Source organism: Cnephaeus nilssonii (genome assembly GCF_951640355.1).
Source record: "Cnephaeus nilssonii genome assembly, chromosome: 5".
NCBI lineage: Eukaryota > Metazoa > Chordata > Mammalia > Chiroptera > Vespertilionidae > Cnephaeus > Cnephaeus nilssonii.
The window spans coordinates 8,394,059-8,413,019 of NC_137076.1; the positions used below are offsets into that span (position 1 = coordinate 8,394,059).

Consider the following 18,961-nt stretch of genomic DNA (forward strand, 5'->3'; position numbering starts at 1 on the left):
TCCAACCAAGAAAAGGCGCCAAGGCGGAAGAACCGCAGGAGCGTGTGCGGGCACAGCAGCCGAGGGGGTGGTGTGGAGGCAGGCAAGACCGACATCGTCAGATGTTGCTCCAGGGGTGGCGTGTCAGAGAGCTGACCCCTGCATTTGGCCACGTGGCCACCGCCAGTGGCCTTGAGAAGCGCGTTCCAGTGGCTCGGTGGCAAGCAAAGTCCCGCTGGGCTATTGTAGAAAGAATGGCAGCTGATTCTGCAGCTCGCGTTTGTTGGTGGCAATAGGGGAGGCGGAACTGAAGCGGAAGTACAAACTAGGAATAACGAGAGGGGGGCGGTGCAGGCTGGAGGGCCGGGTCCGAGCATGGTGCCCAAGCCTTTGGAAACCCGCAGCAGGTGCGCGCCACGAAAGAGACAGACCCCAAGCTCCGCCGGCCCCGCCCCGCCCCGCCCCGCACGGCGCGCGTGCGCGACTGGGCGGCAGGCGGCTAGCGGGCGGCAGTGCGCAGGCGCGCGTCGTGCCCGCCCCTTCCTCCGCGGCCGGCCCAGTTCCGCGGGGGCCACTCAGGAGCCAGGAGCCGGGCTGCTCTTAAAGGAGAAACGGCGGCGGGCGCGGAAGGTGGGCCCCGTCCTTCCACCGCGGTCCCGCCCGCGCCTGGCGGCGGCGCAGGCGCCGTGGGAAGCTGGTAAGGCCGGGCCGGGCGGGCGCTCGAGGCGGCCCCGGGATGGCCTGTGCAGTGCCCGGTCCGCTCACTGTACGTGTGAAGTGCTGCGGCCCGGGACCGGGTCGGGCGGGCCCCCGGCCCCCGGCCCCCGTTCCCCAGGACGCGTCCTTGCAGTGGAAGCTGTTTCCCACCCGGCTCCCCTTCCGGGACGAGCTCCCCGTGGAAGAAGCACGCCCCCGCCCGCCCGCCCGCCCGCCGTTCCTGCCCCTCGGGGGTCGGGTCCCCTACCTCCCGCCGACGGCAGCGAGTGCTATGGCAACGGTTTGGTCCTGCCCATCCCCCGCTGAGACCGCGGAGGCCGGCCGGCGAGGGGCGGGTCCGGCCGGCCCACGCGCGTCCTCTGCCTTGCAGGGCCCGGGCCCATGGCTGCCTCCCCGGCAGAGGCCGACGCATCCCACAGGCGGCGGGAGAAGCGGCGGCAGCTGGATGCGCGCCGCAGCAAGTGCCGCATCCGCCTGGGCGGCCACATGGAGCAGTGGTGCCTCCTCAAGGAGCAGCTGGGCTTCTCCCTGCACTCGCAGCTCGCCAAGTTCCTGCTGGACCGGTTAGGGCTGGACGGGGATGGGGGGGCGGGGGGCACCCAGAGTCCCCCATCCTCACCCCAAGTGCTGGCCCATTGCTCACTTCAGCGTATGGTATGGACTGATTTGTGGCCTCCCAGGGTCCTGCCCCACCCTCTGCGCCCCCATCGCACAGGGACCCGTAAAGCTTGCCCCCCTAAGTGTGTGAGGGCCCTTAGTTGAGGACACTTGTCCGACTGGGCCCGACCTGACCTGCCTCTTGTCCCTCTGGCAGGTACACTTCTTCGGGCTGTGTGCTCTGTGCAGGTGGGTAGGCAGCAGCTGGGGGAAGGGGCTCAGGTGCCATAGAGGGACCCAGGAATACTCTCCCTAAGGGGCCTGGATCAGGGGGAGCCCTGTGGGAGTTTGGGAAGAGCTAAGGCGTCGGGGAGCCCAGGGCAGTTGGATGAGAGCAGACTGGGGAAGGGAGCCGTTTCTCAGGACCTTGCTGTCTGGGCTCTGAAGAATGGTGAACGGGACTAGGGACCAGGGTTGCTCAGGGGTGTTACCAGGCAAGGCTCTCTGGGTATGGCTCTCAAGGGTGAGACTAGGGGGCACCCCAGCTTGCTCTGACTGTCACCTTCACCCCTTTAGGTCCTAAGCCTTTGCCCCCCAAGGGTCTGCAGTATCTGGTGCTCCTATCTCATGCCCACAGCCAAGAGTGCAGCCTGGTGCCCGGGCTGCGGGGGCCCGGGGGCCGAGATGGGCTTGTGTGGGAGTGCTCAGCGGGCCACACCTTCTCCTGGGGCCCCTCTTCAGGCCCCACACCTCCAGCGGAGCCCAAGCCAGCCCTCCTTCCAAGTACTTCCCCGAGAAGCTGGTGCCCAGAGGCCAGGGGTGGGCAGGAGCCTGCAGGTAGGCGGGGGAAAGAAGAGCTGTGGAGAATAGGAAGGGAAGAGGGTTTCCATCTCTGGAGCTCAGAACCTTTGGCTCTAAAAATGATCTGTTCTCAATGGAAAAACTATGCTGTCCAGGAAATATATCCTTAATACATTTTAGGTGTAAAAAGGAAAGTACATAATAGGATATACGGCATGTGTTTTGGTGGGAAAATAAGGGGAGAAACACTTTTGAAAGAAGGAGATCTCTCTGGGAAGGCAAGTGGAAACCAGATTGCCTGTGGGGAGAGTTAGGCCACGAGGGGGCAGTATTGGAAAGGAGACTTCACAGTGTACCTTTTTATACTTGTGTGTGCTTTTTTTAACCATGTGAATGTGTCATCTTTAAAATAAAATACCCTTTCCCACTGTAGTAGCCTCTAACCCTTCCTAAGAGTCCTCCCATGAATTCAGACCTTAGAGTCCACCTGCCCTCATCCCTCCAGCCAGAGTTTCTTCCCCCTTAACCCCACCTGTGCCAACAGGTTTGGAATCTGAGCATGAGGAGAGGACTCAGGAGGCGAGGCTGCCCAGGTGAGGCTGGGTGAAGGAGGGACAGGCTAGATGGGTGGGCAGTAGGGGTGAGGGATCAGAACCTCAGGCTTGCCTTCTTTGCCCCTGCAGAGGAATGGGACCCCCACCGGAGTCCTTCCTGCCTCCAGGAGAAGACGAGGGGGAGGATGAAGATGAGAGTGAAGAGGAGATGCTCAGTGATGCCAGCCCATGGACCTACAGCTCCTCCTCAGACAAGCAAGTTGGGGCTGAGGGGGGACACTGAGCAGAGCAGGAGGGTGGGGGCAGCTGACCAGGGATGAAGAGCTTTGCAGACTTGGTGGGAAAGGCAGAACGAACCGGAGGCTTGAAATTGGGCGGGAAGGGGTTAAGTTAGGCTTCAAGGGAGAATGAAGGCCGAATGCAGATATGAGTAGAGGCCTGGGTGGAGTTGTTCTGAGTTTGGGATCGTCTCGATTTAGGGGCTGGGGTGGGGCTGTGGCTGGCTGGGGGCCCAGGAAGTTAATGTCCTCCTCTTCATTCTTTCAGTTGTGAGCCAGATGCCCCCAGACCACACCCTTCCCCTGTCACCCATGCCCTTAAGGAGGGAGAGACACCTCTGGCCCCGGCAGCTGCCCCCACTTCGCTTGCTGTGCCACCCTCATCAGCATCCTCACTGGGTTCTGGAGCTCCTCTGTCTGTAGAAGATGAGGGGGAACCGGAGCTCCATCGGACCCCTCAAGTGGCCCAGCAAACTGAGCCCCTGGCCAGGTAACCTATTGGCTGAGACAGAGGGCAGGGGTGTCCTGGGACATGGCCCTTCCTCGAGGCCCTCTGCTCCCTCTTTGCTGCTCGTAGCCCTGGGAGTCAGGTCCAGTCTGCTCTGGCGGTGGCCTGCGATGAGGACAGTGCACAGATTGGCCCCAAGAGAATTAGGTAAGGCTCGGGGAGGGGTCTGCGCGAGGGGGCTGAGAGGAGAGCCTGCAGGAGTCTTCATGCTCCTCCCTATTCTGCTCCCCCAGGAAAGCTGCCAAAAAGGAGCTGCTGCCCTGTGACTACCCTGGCTGCGGGAGGATCTTCTCCAACCGGCAGTATTTGAATGTGAGGATGTGAAGGGCACCGGTTGGGTTCCATGTGGCCTTGGTGGAGAAGGGCTGAAGGAGAAGCTGAGGCAAAGGAACCTGGGGTGTGGGGGGACTGGAAGTCAGGAAAAGAAGGGTTGGGCTGGACATGCAGAGCTTACCTGCAGTTACTAATCACTAAACCAGGTGACTGGTAGGAAGGCAGAAATCCCAGCCTTGGACACACTACCACTGCCCACTGCTGCTTGTGGCATGGCCTCCAGGGACCACAGGTTCTCTGGGTGAGAGTGACTGTTATAAGCACTTGACCTTTTGATCTTCGAAACGTCCTTAGGGAGTAGATGCTGATACTGTTCCCACTTTGCAAACCAGGAAGCCAGGGTGCACATGGCTAAACGCTGTCCAAGGCTCCTCAGCTAGTGTGTAATAGTGCGGGGGTCTCTGAGTTTTGTCCCCATATCCAGGAGAAGTTTGAGGCACAGAAAGGGAAGGGCCCACCCGTACATTCAGCCAGAGCCCTCGGGGCAGGTCTGGGGTCTGAGGAGGCTCACGCAGGGCTGGTGAGGCATGGGTGTACCAGGAGCAAGTAGAGGGAGAGAGTCCCCAAGTGGCAAGCGAAGCTCTGGGCTGTGGACGTTCAGCAGGGCTGGGCAGATACACTGAGCCTGTTACAGGAGGAGATGGAAACAGCCCCAACAGCAGTTTAACTCAGTGGACAAAAAATAAAATGAGAATTCATGTACTGGACAACAGTGGGGTGACTGTGGGGGTATGGAGGAGGGTGGGTGGAAGTGGAAGAGGGCATAGAGGGGATAAATAGTGATGGAAAAATAAATAAAATGAAATCAGAACAAAGGAAAGAATGTGGGATCTTGGAGGGGGAAGCCCACGGGATTTAATGAGACGGGGTGAACCTGGGTCACAGAAGAAGAGAAATGTATTCCAGAAGTACTTGGAAGTCAAGGTCGAAGAACACACTACCCTTAAGAGTGTTCCAGGTTGAGAGTATGTGTGTCCAAAACAGATGTCAGAGAAAAGCGTATAACACATATCCGTGGTGATCTTTTGCTGAAAAGTAGGCCATCGGGCGATGTTGTACTTGAATATTGACAGTGAGGAGGGCAATCATGCCCCTACGATCTGTCCATCCCCGGCAGACAGCACAGTCAGGGTTGGGGAACTGGGCATGACGAGGGGAAGTTGTGGCAAGGAGGTGAGGTCATAGAAGTCAAGGCGACAAGATGAGGGCGTTCTGTGGTCAGGATGGGATGGGAGGGGCGCTCACATGTAGGTGATGTGAGCCAGTGCTGACGGTTTTCGGCAGAGGAGCCTGTCCGGTGGGCCGGCTCCGGGGTCTCCCTGAGGGGGCCGTTCCCTTCCTTCCGTAGCACCATAAGAAGTACCAGCACATCCACCAGAAGTCCTTCTCCTGCCCGGAGCCGGCCTGTGGGAAGTCCTTCAACTTCAAGAAACACCTGAAGGAGCACGTGAAGCTGCACAGTGGTCAGTGGGGGGAATGCCTCCTCGTTTCCCCCTGTGGGTCCTTTCAGCACCCCCTTGGGGACCCGTCACCTCCCCCTGTGGATCCCTTTACCTCCACCTGTGGGTCTGTCATGTCCTCCTGTGGGACCGCTCACCTCCCCTTGGGGTTCCTGTACCTTCCCACCTGTGAGTCCCTTCACCTCCCCTGTGGGGCCGTCAGCTATCTGCAGTCCCTGTCACACTCTCCAGGTGACTCACTCGCACACTCATCATGCAGAAGCTCCCGGTGTGTGGAGCACGTACCTGCTTGAGGCTGTTGTGGGTGCTGGGACGCCTCAGTGAGCAAAGCAGGCAGCCCCCACCTAAGCTGGCCCCTCCCATGACACAGAGCACGGCAGAAGTGAAAGCCTGGACGTGAGGAGTGCATGGGGAGTTGCTCTTGTAGAAAGGGAAGGTGCTTTGAGCAAAGACCTCAGTGAAAGGAGAAATGGAGTGTCCATCTCTACGAGCAGCACGTGGAAGGATGAGAAGACAGATAGGTGATGGGGCCCCAAGACTATCATGAGGATGGCTTGGTCCTGGGCAGATGAGATGGATTCCACCTCAGGGTCTTGAGCAGTGAAGGGACACAGCTGACTTTAAAAGGAGAGCTGTGGCCCTAGTCAGTTTGGCTCAGTGGATAGAGCGTCGGCCTGCAGACTGAAGAGTCCCGGGTTCGATTCCAGTTAAGGGCACATACCTTGGTTGCAGGCACCAGGCCCTGGTCGGGGGCATGCGGGAGGCAACCAATCGATGTGTCTCTCTCACCTCGGTGTTTCTCGCTCTCCCTTTTCCTTCCACTCTGCCTAAAAATCAATGGAAAAAATACCCTTGGGTGAGGAATTAAAAAAATAAAAAGAGAGCTGTGGCTGCCAGGTGGCGTAGGGGATGCAGGGTGTGCAGGGCGCAGTGTTGGTGGTCTGGAAGCTGACGAGAGTGGGTCCAGAAGGGCTGCCATGGGAAAGACACATTAGCACAGGTGGGCTGGGCGGGAGGAGACGGGTGACTTGGAGGATTCCAGCCTGAGCAGCTGGGCAGGAAGTAATATGGCTTCTTGAAACACACGTGCTGTAGGAAAGGGACATTTTATTTGGGGCATACCAATAGGTACCCCAGAAGATGTGAATCCGGAGTTTGGGGGTATGGGTAAAAAAGTAGGCTGGTCATGAGCACATGGTTGGTTTTGGAGCTGTGGGTGGCATAACCCCACACGGAAGGACTGAGCCAGGTGAAGAGGCTCGAGCGGGCAGGTAGGAAGGGCAGCTGCAGAGGAGCCAGCGAGGCAGGCGAGGCAACTGGTATTGAAGGACCAAGCGAAGTACTGGGGAGGGGCGTGTGCCGGCGCACAGGGCTGAGGAAGAGGACGAGGGCAGGTCACCACACATGGTGGGAAGCCATCCTCGACTAGATGGTGGGTGACAAGGGGAATGACAGCCCGAATGGAGGGAGTTCCAGGCAGGAAGGAGCTAAGGAAGTGGAGACGGTGAATATGAACAACTCTGGGAATTGCTGAGAAAACAAGCAGAGAATTGGGGTCTTAGCTAAGAGGGCTGTAAGCTTGGGGCACACAATGGGACCAATCCCTCAGAGAGGAAAGACTTACTGGGGGGGGGGGTGGGCAGCCTCTGGTCAGTGAGGGGGTATCTCAGGCACAGTCGGAAGGTGGCCGCAGAGGAGCAGGCGGTAGTCACATATGTGGGCACAGAAGCTTTCTGGCTGGTGATTTGGGGGCAGGATATGAGCATCCTCTCTGGGCTTCACTCTTACTGATGGCTTCAAAACCAGCTCAGTGCTGCATGGAGCTGCTGAGAGGAGGTGGTGCGAACATGGCCTTCTGGACTCCAAAGAGGGGCGAGTGAGCTGACCAGGAAGTGCAGAGGCGTGTGGCGGCCTTCGAGAGCTGTGGTGGATGAACGTGGAGGCTGAGGGGAGGGGTTTCTGCCCTGCAGTATACAAGGGCAGGCCAAGGGTTGTGTTTATGCTGCATTGGTCTTAACCTAGCCGGTACAGCTGAGGGAGAGAGGGACAGGTGAATTGGTGTGAGTGACAGAAGGCTGCACAGCTGTCTTAGAAACCGCACTGGGCAAGGCGGACTGGGGACGGGGTTGGGCCCTGGACTGGCAGCCTGGAGTCACTGGATTATCATAGTGTGACAAGGTAGGGTATTGTAGGCAGGCCCGTGGCTGGAACTCGGATGGTTGAAACTGTGGTGATGGGGTATGTCTTGGGAGTGGTGGTTAAGAAGCATGGGCTGCTAGGTCAGTGAAGGTTATGTCATGGAACAGACGTGAGTGCTGGCCAAGTAGGAAGTGAACTGACACCAGGATAGCTGGAGAGAAGGCCGGGAGCCAGGATTGCATGGGGCACAGGGGAGTAACGGAGTGGAAGGCTGCCAGTGTGTGATCTGATGGCAGGGTATACAGTGGTGTTGCATCAGGTCTAAAGGGCCCTTGAGAAGCTTGGAGGTGGCAGGGAGGGCAGGTTCCAGAAAAAAAATAGAGAGGGGATTGCTGATAGCCACAGGCCGTTGTTGGGGGCCAGGATGGATGTGAGGTGTAGGCTGAATGGGGACAGTACTCCTGTGGGGGCTGGAGGATGGGCTGAGGAGGGGCCACAGCCTGGAGATGGATGCTGGGGTGTCCCCATGCCCCCGCAGACACCCGGGACTACATCTGTGAATTCTGCGCCCGGTCTTTCCGCACCAGCAGCAACCTGGTCATCCACCGGCGCATCCACACTGGAGAGAAACCGCTGCAGTGAGTGTGGGGTTTGGAGGAGGGGGCCGGCAGGACACTCAGGCCACTGGGCCGAGGCCCCTGACTCCCCTCTGCTGACCCTGGCACAGGTGTGAGATCTGCGGGTTCACCTGCCGCCAGAAGGCCTCCCTGAACTGGCACCGGCGCAAGCATGCAGAGACCGCGGCCACCCTGCGCTTCCCCTGCGAGGTCTGTGGCAAGTGCTTTGAGAAGCCAGACAGCGTCGCAGCTCACTGCAGCAAAAGCCACCCAGCGCTGCTCCTGGCCCCGTCGGAGCAACTCAGCCCAGCGGAGCCCAGTCCCGGTGTCGCTCCCCCTGCGCTCCTGGGGGCCTCGGGTTTCTCAGGCTCTGACCCTGCCTCCTGAGCAGTGACCACGGGACTGGAGAGGAGAAGGGCCAGCGCCTGGGCCCTGGGAACCAGGCTGAGGGAGTCAGGGCACAGGCAGGACTGGACTCCAGGGCAGTAAGGCAGTAGTACTCTGCCTACAGGACAGAATAAACTCAGTATTTTACGTGGACGTGTGGGCAGTGAGTGATTTTGCACCGGAGGCGCAGGAATCCTGATTCCTTTGTAGGCACTGCCGGTGCAGCCCAAGCGCCAGCCCTGTGCCTCTGCAGCCCCCCATCAAGGACCCAGATTTCCCGATTTGCTTGGGCACTTTGCAGCCCTTTCCTGTGGAGTGTCACACCCACTCTCACTGGAGCAGAGCAGGCTGTGAGCGCAGGGAGAGTACCGGGTCATTCTGGAGGTCTGGACCAGCAGGCATACGGTACGTGACCCTGGTCCATGTTCTGTCGGTTAACCGGGAGAAGCAAACACACAGGCCTAAGAATCTTGCCTTCTAGTACACGATCAAGAGGGCTGTGCATGCAGCATTGCTCAGCTGCCTTGGGAAGAGCAAGACCTAGGGACTTGGAATGGGCCTGACTCTCAGGTCACTTCTCAGGTTTGCAGAGGCAGCGGCCTCGGGGTTGATAAAGGAGGCTCTTGGCATCCGGAACCCAGACACATACCTTTTATTCCACCAGTCATAGCAGAAAACGGCTGGCCCAGGAAATGTGCACCCAGCCCTGTTGCCTCTGGAGTCTGAGCTTGATTCACGTGTTCCACTTGGCTGTGCCAGGCTTTGGGGACCCATGTGGTCTTAGCCTAGGTCCCAGGGCTAATGCTTCCCACCTGGCTGGAGAATACTGCCCTGAGAGGCACTGGATCTGGGACAGGCGGGCAGCCCTGCTGAAGGCTCCCACCAGCCTTCATGAGAGTGGGCCATCTCTCAGGCAGCAGCTGTGTGCCTCTGATGTACAGATCTCCTGAGGGTAAGCTTGCTCCCCTGCCTTTTCTGTCTGCAAATTTCTGATCTGTCAGAAGACCAAGGAGGCTAGTAGCTAAGGGGAACCATGAGGCAGGAAGGGCAGGTGGGATGTGACAGTGGCCACATCTGTGATCATTACCTGAAGAGGCAGGACATCAAAAGTACCCAGGCAGGAGAGGCAGAGGAGACTCAGGCTGGGAAAAGCAGATGGGACAGAGAAAACCGCTCAAGTGGGAAGACAGGAAAACACCCCAGAGCACAGCGGCTGTGGGACACCCCAGCCCCGAGGCTCTCCCAAGCATCTGGAGGCCTGTCCTGACTCCTCCCTCCGCCCACCAGAGGAACAGAAGGACTGACAAGGAAGTAGGTGTAGGGCTCCGCAGCAGGCCAGGTAGTAAAGGCCCCACCTGGTGAGTTGGCCCGCAGTCCCTGCGACACTATTTTGGCGTTTGCATAGCCCACTCCAGGGATGCCTCTCAGCAAGGCTCCCTTAGCTGGGACACAAGAAGTCCCTGCTTTCGCTGTCCTGCCTGCCCAGCATAGATGGGGGCGGCTGCTGCGGTGCCTTGGGTGGTGGAGGTGGCACGAGCATGATTAAGGGCCAGCTGGTGCTGCGAGGGCGAGCGGCTGTGGCTGAAGCACTAGCACTCGGCACGTTGTGGCTCACCCACGTGTGGCCGCTCACCCAGGTGCGTCTCGCGGCGCAGCGCCAGCCGGGGGTCCCGGGGGCGGGGCGCGCCCGGCCAACGCCCACTCGGCCTCCCCCCACCCTCCCTCCCCGGCACAGGCACTGTGAATGCAGACACGAGCCCACCCGGAGCGGAGGAGCTGGGGGCGTGTTGAGGTCAGGATTTCATGAAAAGTATGCATTCTTTCCTGTTCTCATGATTCCGGATGGTTAGCTTTCCCTCTTCTGTACCTGCTTCTTTCACTGTTGGGAATCCGTGTCCGCAGACGAGGGCAGCGTGGGAAGCGGCCGTGTTTACGGTGCGGGCACTGATTGCCCTCCACCATAGGTGCCCTCGCCGGTAGCCAGCTGGCTCTTCGGACATCGGACACCGCGCGGCACCCGGTCAGCCGGCTCGCCGGATCCCCTCGCGGACTGAGGGACCGGCCGCCGAATTGGGGAGCAGGGAGGTGCCTCTGAGTAGGGGGTCCCGCTTCAACTCCGCTCCCCCGTGGTGGCTTCAGCGGGCCGTGCCGCTGCCTGCCGGAAGACAGGAGGCTTACGAAGGCTTCTCGGACGGCTCAGCCCGCGGGGCAGGCTACCCGGAGCGGAGGGCCGCGCTTGTCCCGCCCGCCTCCGGCCCAAGGCCCGCCCCCGGCCCAAGGCCCGCCCCCGGCCCAAGGCCCGCCTCCGGCCCAGGCCAGCCAATCCCTGCTCCTGCTGAGGACGCGGCGCGGAGCCCAGCGCACCCTCCGCGTCCGCCGCTGAGTCGGGTGCCCCGCCTGGTCCTCCTGAGACCCGCGCACCCTTCCCGTGCCACGGCCGTGTGCCCGCGCCGGTGCTACCACCGCCCAAACCGCCCCGGTAGTGAGGCAGCTTCCAGTGAGGCCGGATGATTCCTGTTCTCACTTGCCAGTGCGTTTCCCTAGTGTTTTCATTTGTTAAGCATTCCAGCTGCAGTGCCCTCACCTTAAAAACGGCCGCTTCCCACGCTGCCCCCAGTGACTCCACAGAGGTCAGCGGACACGGATTCCCAACAGTGGAAAGAACCAGGTACAGAAGAGGGAAATCTAACCATCTGGAATAATGAGACCAGGAAAGAATGCATGCATTTCATGAACTCCTGAATTTTAGATTTTACTTTTTTTAAGCAATGATGATTTTTATTAACTTTAAGTTGCAAACATTATAAAGCCAGATCAAAATGGATTTCAGGAAATGAAAGAGGAAAACAAGGGCAAACTTACAAGTTGCATCAATAACATACATTCAGCCGAGCAGGTGTGGCCCAGTGGTTGAGCATTGACCAATGAACCAGGAGGTCATGGTTGGATTCCTGGTCAGGGCACATGCTGGGGTTGCGGGCTTGATCCCCAGTAGGGGGCGTAAAGGAGGCAGCCGATCAATGATTCTCTCATCATTGATGTTTCTTCCTCTCCCTTCCTCTCTGAAATCAATAAAAAATACATATATTTTTTAAAAACACATTCATTTTAAGGTTGTGATGCAGGGATTAAATGTATTTTTAATTAATTTAAACAACTCTTAATAGAAAATTATTTGAGGTTGTGCTGCTTACTGTGTGCTGCCACCTTCAAGGTCTTGGATACAGATTTCATCAGAGACTGCTACTATTTATGCAGGTGAAATAATTGTGGAGAGCTATAGTAAAGTAGATATAGGTAAACTAGATAAACCTGGTATAGCACAAAAACAGAATATTTGTTGAGAGTATATTTAAAGAACAGCTTTAAAATAGAAGCTTCTTACGAGAAGAGATAAACCAAATAACTTACATGCATAGCCCATAGACACGGGCAATAGGGTTGTGAAGATCTGGGGGATGGGAAAGGGGGCTGAAGGAGGTGGAGTGGGAGACATCTATAATACTATCAACCATATATATATAAAACAACCAAAAAAAAAGAAAGAAAGAAAGAAAGCATCTTCCTAGTCCTAAATGATGAAATTTTAGTCCTTAATAGCTTAAATGAAGAAAGCTACATTAGCACTGGCCAGGTGGCTCAGTTGATTGGAGTGTCATCCCTTTCTACCAAAAGGTTTTATTCCCGATCAGGGCATATACCTAGGTTGAGAGTTCAATCCCGGTAGGGGCAGGTACTGGAGGCAACTGATCATTTTTTTCTCTCTCTTGTCCATGTTTCTCTCTCTCTCCCTCTCCCTCTCTAAAAATCAATAAAAACCTATCCTCGGTGAGGATTTAAAAAGAAGAAAGCTATATTAGATAAAAATTATGTTCTAAATCACATCTAGGAATCAGTGGTTCACAAAATAAGACATAGACAATGAGCTTAAAATTATGAAACAGAACCTTCAGGGGAAAATCAGTTTCAAAGGAAAATACAAGGTAAGGATAAAAATCAGTTTTTATGATTGAAACCAAAGACTAAGAGCAGTAGTATAAATCATACTAGTATCACATGCAAATTTGTAGCATCTTTAGAAAATATTTTTCTTTTGGTTATTTTCACAGATTGGAGCATTTAAAATGTAAGTAGATACATTTAAACTTAACATATACTGCATTGTTAAAAATATTTTACATAATCTTAAATACTGGAAACCAGAAGACAGGTTCAAGATGGAGGTGGCGGCAGCCACTGCAGCCTGACAGGAGCCCCATGGCATGCGCCCAGCCCTGCCTCAGTCCATCTGGACAAAATTCACCATGGAGCCACCATGGAGCCCCCCTGCTGATGGGGCTGAGCCATCCTGGGCAGTGAGCACTGTCAAAGTGTACCTGCCCAACAAACAACGCCCAGTGGTGACTGTCCAGATGGCATGAGTGTTTACGACACCCAGACAAGGCTCTCAGGGTGCAGGGTCTCAATTAGGATTGCTGTGTGGTCTACCGGCTCATCAAAGGGTGAAAGACAGTCACTGCCTGGGACACAGCCATTGCCCCCTGGATGGCGAGGAGCTCATTGTTGAGGTCCTTGAAGATGTCCCACTGACCACGCACAGTTTTGTACGGAAGACCTCCTTCAGCCTGGCGTCCTGTGACTTCTGCCTTAAGTTTCTGTCCCATGGCTTCCGCTGCCAAACCTGCAAGTTCCACCAGCATTGTTCCTCTAAGGTCCCCACCGTCTGTGTTGACATTGTTGCAGAAGACCAGAGAAAAACCAAGCAACGCTTTAGAGAAAGGGAGTTACACTGTTTGTTACGCTGGTGGGCTCAGCGGGATAACTTCCCAAGTCTGAGCAAAGTAACATGCAGGGAGCTTCTCTTTTATATCTTTCAGGTGTCTTTGTCCCGCAAATATGGATTATGCTTCCAGTCCTTTTCACGGGCTTTTCAAAAAGGCCCCAGGTGTTGGGGATCTCCAGGCCATATCTGATGGTCTGGCCTGGCGCCAGCACTAATAACCCCCTCTCCCCCCGGGGCTGTGCACTGTTCACAGTTTATGGCCTCTGTGAAATGTGAGCATTTAGATAACAGGTTCTGCAGGACCAGTTTCTGGGAAAGAGGCAGTGACTTACTTATAGGTTATCAAGAATGTACACTGGGCTTGCTGGCACAGATTCAGATTGCTAGCCCCCCAAATATCAGGGTTACATTAGCCCTTTTAGCCTTCTCAATATGAGTACCAACTGCCAGCAGTACTACCACAGTATCAGGATTTGTCCGGAGGCTACAGAGAGCATGAGGCTCCCTCCAACCATCCACTGAATGAGCCGCTAACCTCTCAGGGTTCCAGCTCCGGCACCCAGCACCGAGACCCTGAGCACTTCCCTTTCCTGCCGTGGCCAATGCCACCCTGCAGCGCATCCGCTCCACGTCTACCCCCAATGTCAATATGGTCAGCACCACAACCCCCCGGGACCCCAGCCTCATCCAGCTCGCTGCCCAGAGTTTCAGCACTGATGCTGCTGGTAGTAGAGGTGGCAGTGATGGAGCGTCCTGGGGGAGCCCCAGCCCAGCCAGTGTGTCCTCCGGGAGGAAGTCTCCATATTCCAAGTCCCCGGCAGAACAGCGGGATAGGAAGTCCTTGGCTGATGACAAGAAGAAAGAGAAGAATCTGGGGTCGCGATTACTGGCAGGTGCCACCCAGTGAGGTGCAGCTGCTGAAGAGGACCGGGACCGGCTCCTTTGGCACCGTGTTTCGTGGGCGGTGGCATGGCCATGTGGCCGTGAGGATGCTCAAGGTGGCCCAACCCGCAGCTGGGCAGGCCCAGGCCTTCAAGAAGGAGATGCAGGTGCTCGGGAAGACACAGCACGTCAACATCTTGCTGTTCATGGGCTTCATGGCCCGGCCGGGGTTTGCCATCACCTCACAGTGGTGCGAGGGCTCCCACCTCTTCCATCACCTGCACGTGGCCCACACACGCTTCGACCCGGTCCAGCTCAGTGACGTGGCCGGCAGACTGCCCAGGGCAGGACTACCTCCCCAGAACACCATCCACCGGGCTCTCAGGTCTAACAACATCTTCCCACACCAGGGGCTCCCAGGGAAGATCCGTGACTTCGGCCTGGCCGCGGTGAAGACTCGGTGGAGCGGGGCTCAGCCCCTGGAGCAGCCCTCGGGCTCTGTGCTGTGGATGGCGCCTGAGGTGATCCGTATGCAGGACCCGAACCCCTACAGCTTCCAATCGGATGCCTATGCCTATGGGGTTGTGCTCTAGGAGCTTATGACCGGCTCCTTGCCTTATAGCCACATTGACAACCGTGACCAGATTATCCTTCTGGTAGGCCGGGGCCAAGTCTTCAGCAACTAGCCTGAGGCCATAGGGCGCCTGCTGACTGACTGCCTCAAGTTCTAGCGAGAGGAGCGGCCCCTCTTCCCCCAGATCCTGGCCACGACTGAGCTGCTGCAGCGGTCACTCCCCAAGGCTGAGCGGAGTGCCTCCAAACCCTCCCTGCATGGCACCCAGACTGATGAGCTGTCCGCCTGCCTACTCAGCGCAGCCCGCCTTGTGCCTTAGGCCCCGCCCCCAGCCACCACTCTCAGCCTTCTACACCGAGGAGCCCTGCCCACCGATCAATCAATGTCCCATCTCTGCCCTGACACTGCCTCAGGAAACCCCATTTCTGCTTTGGGAGATGAGAGGATCCCCATGTGCTTTTCTAATTTCTCTGGAATTGGGGAACCCCAAAAGACTGAGACCACAGCCTCATCCATACTTTGGTTTTCTCTTGACTTTGGGGATACTTCTAAATTTGGGAGCTCCTCCATCTCCAATGGCTGGGATTTGTAGCAGGGATTCCACTTAGAACCTCTCTGGAATTTGTGCCTGATGTGTCTTCCACTAGGTTTTGGGGTCCCCAGCACCCCATATGGATTTGGGGGTCCCTTCTGTATCTCCCCCGTCATTCAAGGACTCCCCTCTTTCATCACTAAGAAGCACAAAATTCTGCTGGGGAAAAAATAATCTTAAATACTTCTTTTTTATATAAAGCTTAATTGATGCAGTGCGTTATTGTGCCTAAAGGTCTGTATTGAGTTCAAAGACTGGAGTCACCACTTACCAGTAGTATGTTCCTCCATTTCCTCAATTGTAAAGTGAAGGTACAATATTACCTCCATTGGTTGTCTGGAGGATCAAATGAATAAAAATAAACCACTCAGAACTGTTCCTGGCAAAGATAAACACTGCATTGAGTGTTTGCTGTTTTTTGTTAATCCTTACCCGAGGATATTTTTCTTTAGATTTTGGGGAGAGGGAAAGACAAAGAGAAACATCAATGTAATTGGTTGCCTCCTGCACCCGCCCTGACCAGAATCAAACCCGGGACCCTTTGGTCTGCAGGCTGGCACGCTATTCACTGAGCCAAACCAGCAAGGGCAAGTGGTTTGCTGTTTTTATTACTAAATGAGATGAGCAACTTGGAAAAATAATTTACTTCCAGATGTTACAAGGGTAGAAATAATTCAGGGATTTTAGTAATATAGGCTGTCCCTTTTATTAACATTTATTAGCAGATTTAATATATATTACTGGGAGCAAATTTTCAAACATTTTTTAAACAGCTTTATTGAGGTATAATTGACATACAGAATCTCACATACTGAAATGTACAATTTCAAAAGTTCTGACATATGTATACACAAATCAAATTCTTACTTTAATCAAGATAGAGAACACACCCACTACCCATAAGTTTCTGTATGCCATTTTGCAATCCCTCCCACCTTTCCCCTAGGCAAACATTGATCTGCTTCCTGTCACCATACATTAACCAACTAATATGTTTAATTAGCAATTGATGGTGATATTTATTAAATATTTGAATGATGGTAGAAAAAAATTCAAGCATATAAAAAGGTAGTTTCTATGCTAATTTGAAAGAATATTTGCACCCCTATGTTAATTGAAGCATTATTTACAATAGCCAAGATCTGGAAGCAGCCCAAGTGTCCATCAGCAGATGAAAAGATAAAAAAGCTGTGGTACATTTACACAATGGAACACTACTCAGCCATAAAAAAGGAAATCTTACCCTTTGTGACAGCATTATACTGGAGAGCATTATACTAAGTGAAATAAGCCAGTCAGAGAAAGACAAGTACCATATGATGTCACTCACATGTGGAATCTAATGAACAAACTGAATAGGAAGCAAAATAGAGACAGGCTCATAGATAGAGAGCAGGCTGGCAGCTAGGGTGGGGTGGGGGTGTTACAGATAATGAAAAGCTAGGAAAGTTCCTAAGCAAGTGGAATAGGGAAACTGAAACTAGAAAATTAAACAAAGCCAAACAGTTTACAACTAGTTTGCAGCAGGACCTTATCTTGAGAGCAAAGGCTTAAAACCTCTCCTCACTAAACTAAAGAGTGCAGGAAAGCAGAGGGAAGGGAAGGAGGAGGAATCTTAATGCCCCTTCTAGATAACCAGAGAATGCATAGCATAAATCACCCTGAACTGCTAAGGCAGCAGTTGGGAAGGAGGAATGAAAAAAGTGCCGTTTTTTCATCTCACTGTTTAAACAGGGAGGCCAACAGTTTTGGGGCTTGTCAAGATAAAATTGCTAGGCCTGGCTGGTGTGGTTCAGTGGTTGAGCGTCAACCTATGAACTAGGAGGTCACGGTTCAATTCCCGGGTTGCGGCTCGATCCCCAGTGGAGGGCATGAAGGAGGCAGCCAATCAATGATTCTCTCCTCATTGATGTTTCTATCTCTCCCTTCCTCTCTGAAATCAATAAAAACATATTAAAAAAAAACACCCTGTAATATTGATATTTAGGAAAAAAAGATAAAATCACCTGGTACTTCTCATAAATTCTAGAAAAGCCATAACAAAATAAAATGAGAGACCTTAAGAGTTAATCTGTCCCAAGATATCCAGCAGAGGAATTTTAAAACATATAGACAGAAAGTATAAAATACTGAATCCCCACCAGACCATGCTTTTCAGGCTAGCTGAGAAGCCATCTGCACTCTACACCAGTTGTAGTTTAAATAGATTTGTTTGCCTTGCTTCTTTTTAAAAAATATATCTTGACTGCCCTGATGGGTTTTGCTCAGAAGGGTCCCAAGTTCGATTCCCATTAAGGGCATGTACCTCAGTTGCAGGCTCAATCCCCAGCCCAGTTTGGAGTGCATGTGGGAGGCAACCAATCGATGTGTCTCTCTCACATTGATGTTTCTTTCTCTCTGTCTCTCCACCTCTCTTCCACTCTCTCTAAAAAATAAATGGAAAAATATCTCCAGGTGAGGATTAACAAAAAAATAAAATGAAATAGTAATATATATATATTTATTTACTGATTTGAGAGAGGAAAGGAGAGGGTGAGAAAAACATCTCGGTGAGAGCAAAACATCAATCACCTGCTGCCCACAAGCATCCCAACCAGGGATCAAAACCATAACCTGGGTATGTGCTCTGACTAGGAATCAAACCAGCAAACTTACGGTGCAGGGGACGATGCTCACCTGACAGAGCCACACTGGCCAGGCTTGCCTTGCTTCTTTAATAAATTTACTTTTTAATAAATTGGCTTTACTACAAAGCAATCATCCCAAGTCACTTGTTTGAATTCCTTCCTGTGAGATTGAAAGAACCGAGGAGGCAAGTTGAACCCTCTCCCTTCAACTCAGGGGGTTGTCTTGTGACAACTTTTTTGGTGTTTCTGGGGTGCCTGTAACAAAGGGATTGAACAAAAAAGAGAAAAAACTCATGGACACAAACATCACTATGGTGATTGTTGGGAGGGAGGCGGTGGAGAAGGATATAGGGGGGGGTAAATTGTGATGGACAAGTCTGACTTGGGGTGGTGAACACACAAAAGTGTACTAGTACAGATGATGTGTTGTAGAATTGTGCACCTGAAACTGTATTTTTGTTAACCAGTATCACTTACCTCAATAAATTCAATAAAAGGAAAAAAGTTTCTAATAGTAGGAAAAAAAAACACCAAAATGGAAATTTGGGTGAAGAAATTAAAAAATAAAAATTTATGAGAATATTTTATTTCACTGAGAAATAGTTGACTGTGATACCACCTAGTAATTAAATGGCATTACTAACATCTGTATATGGCTTTCATATTTTTATATTTCATTCATTAGCTTAGTCAACAGGGGTGGGTTGATTATTTGTGCCAGGGACTGGAAGGGGGTAAACGTGGTGGGGAGATCATGTAAGACCTGTGCTGTCCGTTTGTCACTAGCTCCATGTGGATATTCAAACCACAATTAAAATTTTAGTTCTACAGTTCCACTAGCTACATTTTATCTTATTTATTATTATTATTATTATTACTAGAGGCCTGGTGCACGAATTTGTGCACAAGTGGGGTCCCTTGGCATGGCTGGGGATCAGGGCCGATTGGGGCCAGCAGGCCCGGGGGAGGGACTGCTGGAGGTTGGCCGGCCATGGGAGGTTGGCTGGCCATGGGAGGTTGGCTGTGGGAGCGCACTGACCACCAGGGGGCAGCTCCTGCATTGACAGTCTGCCCCCTGGTGGTCAGTGTGCGTCATAGCGACTGGTTGACCAGTCATTGGTCTACTGGTCCTA

General features: G+C 53.7%; 1 protein-coding gene and 1 pseudogene across 9 annotated transcripts; both read left to right on the forward strand.

The window, feature by feature from the left end:
* Positions 1–536: 536 nt before the first annotated feature.
* On the forward strand, positions 537–8,705 carry ZNF692 (zinc finger protein 692). 8 transcript variants are annotated; one of them, XM_079771185.1, is made up of 12 exons: positions 537–676; positions 1,067–1,259; positions 1,511–1,542; positions 1,870–2,130; positions 2,639–2,687; positions 2,778–2,903; positions 3,195–3,416; positions 3,504–3,581; positions 3,668–3,746; positions 5,116–5,230; positions 7,905–8,004; positions 8,094–8,705. In XM_079771185.1, the coding sequence occupies exons 2-12, from the start codon at positions 1,078–1,080 to the stop codon at positions 8,368–8,370; spliced, it is 1,521 nt and encodes a 506-aa protein (XP_079627311.1). In that variant the 5' UTR covers positions 537–676; positions 1,067–1,077; the 3' UTR covers positions 8,371–8,705. The 8 variants fall into 8 exon arrangements, with proteins under 8 accessions (XP_079627311.1, XP_079627316.1, XP_079627317.1 ...); XM_079771190.1 differs by lacking the exon at positions 1,870–2,130; XM_079771191.1 differs by lacking the exons at positions 1,511–1,542; positions 1,870–2,130.
* Positions 8,706–12,674: 3,969 nt separating this feature from the next.
* On the forward strand, positions 12,675–14,961 carry LOC307100120 (serine/threonine-protein kinase A-Raf-like; annotated as a pseudogene). The gene is made up of 2 exons: positions 12,675–13,106; positions 13,589–14,961. The product of its transcript is annotated as a serine/threonine-protein kinase A-Raf-like (transcript).
* The last annotated feature ends 4,000 nt before the right edge of the window (positions 14,962–18,961 follow it).

Bases quoted from the DNA above. Each gene is read 5' to 3' on its own strand.
- ZNF692 (XM_079771184.1), top strand. From the start codon at position 716: ATGGCCTGTGCAGTGCCCGGTCCGCTCACTGTACGTGTGAAGTGCTGC. The intron at 1,260-2,638 runs GTTAGGGCTGGA...CTGTGCCAACAG, and splicing joins GCCAAGTTCCTGCTGGACCG to GTTTGGAATCTGAGCATGAG. The intron at 3,747-5,115 runs GTGAGGATGTGA...TTCCTTCCGTAG, and splicing joins CCAACCGGCAGTATTTGAAT to CACCATAAGAAGTACCAGCA.